Here is a 9,873-nt window from a genome sequence, read left to right on the forward strand (position 1 = left end):
ATATACAATATATGTATATACAATATATGTATATATAAATATATATTTCCAGAATGATTTGTTATTTGATTCCGATCTACTCACCCTTTCCATTTCCTTCAGCGTCAATAGTTGATTGTGCGACAAATCTAAGAGCTCCAGCTTAGCTAACCCGATAAAGTCCTCCGGTAAAATACGCTCCAGCTGATTGTAGGACAGACTTAGTATGCGTAAGCTATTCAAACCCATTAGAGCGCCATCCAAAGATTTCAATTCATTGTGATCCAAATACAACTCGAACAAGTACGAGTTCTGATCAATGTTGTTCTCTTGGTGACCGGTGAGGCGCTTGATTCTATTGTTGTTCAAGATTAGATTACGCAACATGACCAAGCCGCGTATCTCATTCATGGAGAACTCCTCGATTTCATTGTAGGAAATATTGGCGCGATACAAACGACTCAACGGCAGCAATGAACTATTCAATGACTTGATGTGATTAACCGAGAAGTCAATGTCCTCCAGCATTTTACACTCCAAAAAGTCGTCTTGACGCAAATAYTCGATCTCATTGTTGAAAGCGTGGAACTCATTCAAATTGCGCGCATGCTTGAAGATGCCATCAAAAGTGCGTATGAGATTGTGTTGTACATGCAGATTCTCCAACTTGTGCATGTAGCGCATGCTCTCCGGCAATCGTTCCAAACGATTATTCTGTGCCATAATCAATTTCAAACGATTCGATTCCGGCAATTCATCATCCAAACTGCTAATCCGATTCATATTTATAAACAACGATTCCAATTTGTCTAGATGCCGCAACGTGCTATTGAGATTCTCGATTTGATTGCGCCCGAGATGCAACGTGACCAGACTGGTCGGAAATGCGCCCTTATCCAAACGTTTTATATTGTTGCTTGGCAAAAAGAGATTCACCACCATTTGTGTGCCCTTGAGGTCATCGTGYAGCACCGAACGTATGCGACAGCGTCCCATATCGAATGTTTTCACGATCGGCATGTGATTCAGCATGTGCTTAGGGATCTCTTCGAGTTCATTGTCGCCTATACTCAGATACTCCACGTTTGATAACCCTCGAAAAGGTAACTCAGGCACCGATCTAAAAATAGGTAAGCAAAGTGGATGATGAAAAGGCGAAGTAGAAACATGAGTTGTTGTTTTTTTTTAAATTATTTTTTGTTCGATTATTGTTGTTATTTTTAATATAAGCAGTGAAGCGTAGAGAAAATGGTGGAAGAATACATGTATGAATGGAAAGCTTCCGACGTCGARCGACAATGCATCAACAGCAAAAATTACAAAAAACAATAACAATATCAGTACTTTTACATGTATGTATGTAATTTTATATTATATACTATATAGCGCTGTACATGTATATAGTATTATATACCAGTATACTATATATTATTTGGATTTGTTTTGAATTATCAATCAGACAACACACCGTCAGCAACGCGAGGCAACAGCCACACCCCACTAACGCCGCGCCGAGCCCTAGTCAAAAGCGGTTCACGGATGCTGCAGCCGCTGCTGTTGTCGTTGCTGTCGCTGGCTTTGTAGTTGTGCGATTACTTTCTTATCAAATTTGCATATTTCAATTTCTTCGTCACATTTCTTCGACCGTTTTTTGCATACATATTCTACATAATTATTGTTGTTGCTGTTATATTTTTGGAACATTGTTGCTGTATTATTWTTATTTTTATTGTTGTTGTGTAATTCATCAATGCGATTGTAGCAATTGCGTTCAACTGTGAAATGGTATTGAGCGTATTGGCGTCCACTAACAATTAGCCAGTTCGCAGACCAGCTTAGTCGGAAGCTTATAGAAGAAAACATTTAATATATACTACATACATAYATAAAWACATATAAGTATGTTTTTTGGCTTCGAAAAGATAAAAATCTGGGGTAATTGTCTTATCTTGGCGTATTCTCAGATGAACTTTGTTTTGCATAGCCACTTTTATATGCTGCTACCACGGTATACAGTATGCGTGCAGCAAATTGGAGCATATGTTTGGAAGTATACATTTTGCGCTCTCTTTTGATGTTCAATACTATTTATTTTTTTATTTTATTTTAGAAATGTGTTCATATATTAGCTCAATAAAATAGTAATCTTTTAAAGTAATAATAACGGTTCTTTTGTTGMTTTGAGCATTCAAATTTAGAGTGCTTATGGGCAAGTTCTGGGTTCAGAAGGAAGTTAAAGTTAAATCTGTTATTTTTAATCCAGATTCGCTCATCGTTTGGCAGCTCCAAACTTTCCAGTTTATTCTTGGTGTAATTTTAGCAGAAGAAAATATTTTTGAAATGATTTAGAGTAATGCTGTCGAGTTGACAGTTTTTGGCTGAAAAAAATCTTGGGTTTGTTCCGGTTAAGCAGGGCTGACTGTCGTTTTTTCTTCGTTTGAGTGGAATTAAAATCGGCGGGGCTCTATATATGGTCAAAAATATTGCAAAAAATTAGTAAAGTACTTGCTGCTTCAAGAGTAGCTAGACAATCGATTTACAGTTATATTCCAAACAAAAGTGATCAAACTTTTCCCTTGATTTATTACGTCTTTCCAAACAATTATAACAATTTTAAAGAGAATTCATCGATCCCCTTGTTTTTCAAGTTAAAAAGAAAGTTTTTTGTTTTAATAATAGTAAATGGTTCGATATAAATTAGTTTACGCAGACTCGAAAATCTTTCTCTCTGACCAATGTTGCTCTTCCAACAAAGAAACTCTTTAATTTCCCAAAAATTCTACTTCAACTTTAAGTATTTTTAGTGTTTCGGTTTTTTCGCCACCTACTGTATATGAGAAGCGGACATAGTCTGTACACAGAGCATAATGAGTTTCATTCACAATATTGTTTACGGATGCCCTTGTCTCAATTGCAATCTTTTGCAGTGATGCAATGAAAATAAAATGCAAAGAATAAACAGTTTTATGGGAGACACGCGCACTGAATGTCCTTTGAATCATAATATATAAAAATATATTATCAATATGCAATAACAAAATATTTAGCACACAAAAAAAAAAAGTGCAAAAAATATATTTAAAATAATTGAAAGTTTAACGGCGTCTTGTCTAAGCATTTGAAACAAAGCGAATTGTTTTGCAGTGATTGGATCCCAAATCATGTGGTAGCAAGTAGCTGGTCAATGAACCTTGCAGGCATGACTTTCTCTCATGATCAGGCGTATGAATATAGGAATCTAAGACGGTTTCGGGTAAGTCAAAGATGTGTTCTTCTAAAAGAATATCTGCATTGTGAGGACATGATAAATTAGACAGCCATTGCAAGCATTTGCAAGAATAACCTTTGAATTATTTGCTCTAATACTATATAAGTTACACATAAATTCTCAAAGAATTTCAATATTTTTGTCGGCAGCTTGAAAGGCCTCATTGCAACTTAATGTACGTACATATATGCAGTATAATAATTTTTCGAGAAACAGCTAATAATTGTAAGTATAGCCGYGGTCTTGAATTCAGTATTTTGATGACTCTTGGTTTTCCATTTCCACTTTATGAACTTTTATCGAGAAACTTAACTCTCAATCAATAAATTATGACCGAAACCTTCACCTTTTTCTCTATTGGCGTTAATACCACTTGAAATCATAAGAGGATTAGGTCCAGTATTTGGTCTGAATAAGTAAAGAAGTCAAGCTACAGGGCATGAAAAGGAAAACCTAAGTTTTACTATTTCTTATAGATCAACTTAGGTAAAAACTGAGTGTGTTGGTTCAAATATTTGCGGGTTTGAGTTCTTTATCGACATACAAAAATATATAGTAATTACCTCAAACCAATTAACTCATAAAAATACTACAATATTCTATTCTAAATAATAGGCAATAAAAAGAATCCCAAGGCCAAACAAGAAAAGCTATCGAACAGAATGGAATGCAACGACTTCCTTCCCACTTCGCACCTGTCAATCTGTCAACATGACACACTTGGCTTGGGCGCCACTTGTGACAAACGACGTCACTAAAAATAGATCCACATCACAATTAACGACCATTTGTCTGGTATTAGAAATTCTAATTTCCTCCACTGCTGTGAGATATCCAGCCAACACTTTCTTTACACGCAAGTTGGCGCGCATGCGCAGAACAGCACCATGTAAACAGCACAACAGCCAGCAATAAGACTCACACAAAACTGGTTGTAACAAGCAGCCGCGAGAGTCTTAGCTCCCATTGAATGTTTGTTTGGTGAAGCCCACTTAATGATAGGCTGCAGAAGAAGAAACAGCAATCCAACCTCCTCTATCATTGCTTATAACTGAATTAATTAAATTGTTGTAAGAAATTCCAGTGGCGCCTGCTCGTTGCTACTGGCATACGCACGCGATGCAAGCGAACGCCGACCCTGTAGGAAATATGAACTAACTCTTGCCGTCAGTTGTTGGGGTTTGTTGTAATGGCGGTTGTTTTGTTATTTGAATAAAATTTGTTGTTGTAGAATTTCCAACARGGCATGTGTATGAGTTAGTGCAGTGCATTATCAAATGCTTGATGGATGCTCTGGCAATATGCACAAGCCGTCTATATCCTATATGTCTATATCCACTCAAACACGCGTACATGTTGTTAGGAATGCGCGCATAYATTGCATTATTCATCTGGGAATGGTCAGCAGAGAACTTTTTTCCGCAATGTTTTGGCGCCATTGACGCAAGACAAGGCGTGCTGCTGCGCTTAATAAGGAGTGCGATCGCGATTACAATCGTGATTGCAATGTGCTGTTCATAATGATAATGTCTGACTCGCTTGCTGATGGGCTGTTTTGACAATTGATTGGAGTATCCTCGCGTCTAATCACCAATAAACACAGACACATACACACGTTAACACTAACTGATTTCAGTGTGCGTGTTCTAAGTTGCGTCAAAGTGATGCACATTCCTTGAATTCCGTTATCGTTGAGGATGATGAACGGCTGTCTACTGGATAGCTTCTATTTTTAGTTGACCATTACTTTGGAAAATATCGCCAAGCAATTTATTTATACGCGTAAGGCTAGCTATTTGAGCATGTGACAATCTATTTTCAATTTAGACAAGATTCCTATAGACTACCTTTTGTTTTGTTGTTATTTGCTAATGGTCAGGAAGTTAAGTTGTAGATAATTGATAAATTGCAATTCGCAGTTGGTAATTGCTTGTAGCTTTAAACTATAATTGCTTTATTGGTTGGACTTCAAAATTTGTATTATACATCCTTTGGTTGTAACAGAGTAATTGTTTAGTGTAAGAAAAACTTCTCCACTTCATTAAAGTATGTAGAATTTTTCATTTAATGGAAATGGAATAAGAATATTTACACCAAAAAAAAGCTGACAAAAGTGGACGAAATAGYGAAAATTTCGGAGAAATATTAAATTCCAAACCTACAAGTCTTATGATTACACATAATTAAAGATAATCGACGCTTAAGATGAACTCGACTATTCAACTTGGCGGACTGGTTTCGGAAGACAGAAATAAAATAATGACACTTTTGTTAGGCTTCAACAGCAAGTCAAGATACGTTTAGGCTATAGCAATATAGCAGAGTAAAAATAAATCTCTTTAGAGGTCGAACCAATAAAAAATACAGCAGTTGTTTTTTTACGCAATTTGGCGCCAGTTCAAGATACCAAGTGTAGTCAGGTCCTTCTCCACCTGATCTCTGCAACGGTGTGGAGATCTTCCTCTTTTTCTGCTTCCCTTGACGGGTACTGCATCGAAAACTCTCAAATCTGGAGTGTTTTCTTTCATTCGGACGACATGACCTAGCTAACTATGTCAATGTCATCGTATATCTYGTACAGCTCATCGTTCCATCGAATGCGATATTCGCCATTGTTAATGCGCAAAGGACCATAAATCTTAACTAGAACCTTTCACTCGTAACGTCGACTTACCAGATGTTGTCATCGTCAATTTCTTACTCAATATGAAGTCGCACCTATTGGCAAGAGTTAAACTGCGTTCGATTTCGACCCTGACATTGTTGTTGSTGTTAATACTAATTCCAAAATAGACGAAATTATCTACGACTTCGAAGTTATGACTGTCAATAGTGACGTGGGTGCCTAATAGTGAAAGATATTTCRTCTTGCCCTCGTGCACCACCAKATCCATTTGCTTTGCYTCCTTATCCAGTCTGGAWRAAGCAAAACTAACGGTGCGGATGTTGAGGCCAAAGATATCAATGTAATCGGCGTACGTCAGCAGCTATACATTAAAATAGAAGATGGTACTTTCTTTATTTAGTCCAGCTGCTCGAATTATTTTTTCCAGCAGTGGATTGAAGTAGTCGCATGATAGGGAGATTCCTTGTCCGAAATTTCGTTTGGTATCGAACGGCTCTGCGAGGATTTTTTTGTGTAAATGCACCGATATCCTTAATATACACCCTTTCAAGGTATAAAAAATCTAACATTTCGATATTATATTCATAATTTTTTATATCTCTTAATTGCCAATCAGTAGATAAATTTATTTTTAAAATCGAAAAACCGCAGAAAGTGTGTCTACATTTGGGCGTATGATATTATATAATATAAACATTTTTATCGCGGAAGTGCACCYTAAAATATTGAATGATATTCTTATTAAGGATAAAAAATTTACCGTCATGTTCAATATATGTATGTACATTGGTATGAAATATATTATTAGGAAAAGGCTAAGAATTCACCATACTTGTAATCATACTGAAACTAAAAAAGGTTAAGAGCTAGTTTTAATCATTTAAAATAAGAATAACCTTTTTTCGTCTTACTGGCTGCAAAAAAACAACAACAACAATTCGCAAAAACCGCAAAAACCATCGCTTCATTTGATTTATGATGCGAAAATGTGGGAATTTAAAACCAACAGCCACTTGCCAACGAGAAAACATCTGCAAAACGATTTATTACTTTAGCAGTAAATAAAAGCGTGAATTATTTTAATAGGCTAATAAAATCTGAACACTGATGTATGTAATATATATTATATATATGAACATATGTATATGTATATAAATAATCGCATGAATTTCATGAAATTTGCACAAATTATCGAAAAAGCATATATACGTATGACAATGCAATCTAGAAAAAATTTCCCCGGCTGTCAGCAGAATCGCCGCTGTCTTAAGATCTATACAAAAGCACGATCGGTTGGGTGTTATCAAATACATTTTATTAGTTCGTGTGCTCTGGCTGCTCAGAGACGTCATAAACTGATCACTTCTTTTCTAGCAGATAAGCAATGTGTGGCGGGGTAATAGTTCTTCCTAATTCTTCATGATAGAAAATAATTTCATGGTTTTTTTCACAAATTAATTGATCCTCATATTAGTGTGGCTGTTGTTGCTTTTTGGTATTCTCAACGAACATTGGCCATTTAAATTTTATGACTGGCGCCAAAATAATATAATAAAATATTTTTGTTGTCGGTTTATGACCATTTAATGGTTTTGATTATTTGTTTTTACTTTCATATTTATTTTATACGTATGTATGTGCGTAAAGAGATATGTATTTTAGTCGGTATATGTGCTAGTTCAATACAATGTTGGTAAGTTGAAAAAGCAACATTTTTCGCAGCTTATTGTGTAGAGAAAATATAAGAATCTGTATAAGAAAAATATGGCTTTACGAATATAGTGGCGTTAGGGTTTTGATCCCATTTTCGGTCCACTCTGAATAGGAACATATATAGAGCATGGTTGTATAACTATATGGATACTCGTATAGTAAGACTATTCAATTTAAATTTTGCGCGAAAACCCATAGGAATTTTAAAGTCTCACTATTTTTTGCTCATGGTAGTATATGACGTCTTGCACCCATTTGTTTAATTAATATTATTTATGATTATTGCTTCTACTACGCAATGTTTATCGCTCGTCTTCGTAACGCGTCAGAACTCTCATATAAACAGACTTAAGGAGAGACAAAAACGAAAAAAAAAAAAACAAAAAAAAAACATACAAATAAGTATCATTCCCGTACATTGTTTATTTAACCATGTAAAAAAAATTCCATTGGAACAACGAAAATTTTCAATAAATTTGGTAAACTGATAAATGTGACATATAATATTTCATAATTCATTTCTGACCAGAGCTGTCAGTAGGTGTGTTCACTATTTACGAGATGTGACATTTGATAGCACATTCTTTATAGTAGATGACATTTGGCAGTTAATTTTCCAGTAGTGACTATTTTTGACATTATTTTTGTATTTTAATAGTCGGTAGTTTGACACTTTTTCTCTATAATATTCAGTTGACACTTCGTTTTTCACAGTTTCAGTACATTGAAAATTTCAAAACTGTGCTATATAACGAAGATATTTCGCTTACTTTCGTGTTGATTTCAAAAAGTTTAAATCGATAAGGATGAATTTTATGGGTATTGAGTTTTAGATGAAGCCATTGAGTTTTACGGTGAATATATTGAAAATAAAGATGTAACAGCATTTAGCCATTTAAATTTATRTTTGAGGTCAATCTTTATAAAATAATATGAAATTAATTGTTTAATTACATTGTTTATTAATTTTAATTAATTCTGTGAAAATCATTGTTCGTGCACTTTCTGGAATGAGGCATCATGATATGCGTACATGATTTCGTCGAAAAATAATGCAAGATTCTTAGAAGACAATATACTACTAATAATTYATAGACTACTTATAGTAATCTCCCGGTAGAAATAACATAGAGTGAGGAAATTCTAACTAGAAGTAAAATGAGCTTTACAATTATATTTTAGATTTAATGTGAGTTATAATGCTTTTTAATAAATGAAGTGAAAATACATTAAACTCTCTCTCTCTGCTTATAGAATACTAATATAAAAATGTATCGTTATTTACTGTTTTGGCCTTCACTTTTCTTACTGGGTGTTTACTGTTTATGCAAGCTGAAAACTATTTACCCATTGCTTTGCGTTTGGGGTCAACATTGTGGGGTTTGTGGCGAGCGGGAAAGTACGCTTGACGAAGTTGCTTCAATTGAATTTTATTGTTACGTTCAATCAATGATCAAGAGGTCAGTATAGGTCGTGTGACAATTATAATATTTAAAATATTGATCAAGTTCACAAACTCAATTGTACAGACGCATACTGTACAGTGCATATATACGACTATTTGTAAATATCTTCGTTAATTTCCGAGCTCATATGAAAACTGGATAAATATGCAAATAAATTTAGTATTTAGGTGCACCTGTGTGAAGAAAACTAAAGAGCTTTTTTGGGATTACTGCGAAGAACACTTGGCACTTATTTGTATTTTGGGATATACCCGAGCTTGTCAACATTTTAATTAGTGATAATTGAATTGCAAAAATATATGGAAAATTTCATTGGTCATTCTCGCAAAAATACGGACGACGCTTGTTTTTCTATTTCGTCTTTTTTTGACAGTTGAGTTGTAGTTAGAATTTAGCCAAAGTGTTGACAGGAACTTTTTCGTTTGCAGAGGCACCTTAAGATCGTTATTCATCTCCGCTCAATCGCCCAATTTGTTCAAGTCGCAGCAATCGCTGTTTTTCGTTAGTTTTGTGATTATTATGTTATAATTGCCATTTCGCTAATGCCACCCTTCCAGTATCTATAGTTAACGAGTCAGCTGGTTTTGTATAATTAGGACGCTTGAATCAACAAAGATCGATAATGTTTCTACGTTCAGTAAACGACGAACTTTTTGAGAGAGAAACGATTCTTCACTTAAAGTCGTAAGGTCGTTTTTGCTTTAAGGTCTTAAAAAGATTATCGAAAGTATAAAAATGATTTTATCAAATGCAAAACTCGAAGGTTTTTATGAGTGTGCTGCAGTAAAAATTATTATTGGGTAGTCGAAAAATTCTTTTCG

At 34.8% G+C, this 9,873-nt stretch overlaps 1 protein-coding gene across 2 annotated transcripts in view; it reads right to left on the reverse strand.

Annotated features, from left to right (window-relative positions):
• LOC108974566 (probable serine/threonine-protein kinase DDB_G0278509) overlaps positions 1–9,873 on the reverse strand; it is a 19,051-nt gene that overhangs the window by 1,866 nt on the left and 7,312 nt on the right. For both annotated transcript variants that reach the window (XM_018942476.1, XM_018942475.1), the window contains one exon: positions 85–1,099. In XM_018942476.1, coding sequence (XP_018798021.1) covers positions 85–1,099 — 1,015 coding nt within the window. The remainder of the gene's footprint in view (positions 1–84; positions 1,100–9,873) is intronic.

Source organism: Bactrocera latifrons, unplaced genomic scaffold, assembly GCF_001853355.1.
Source record: "Bactrocera latifrons isolate USDA-ARS-PBARC rearing strain unplaced genomic scaffold, ASM185335v1 scaffold_567, whole genome shotgun sequence".
Classification (NCBI taxonomy): Eukaryota; Metazoa; Arthropoda; class Insecta; order Diptera; family Tephritidae; genus Bactrocera; species Bactrocera latifrons.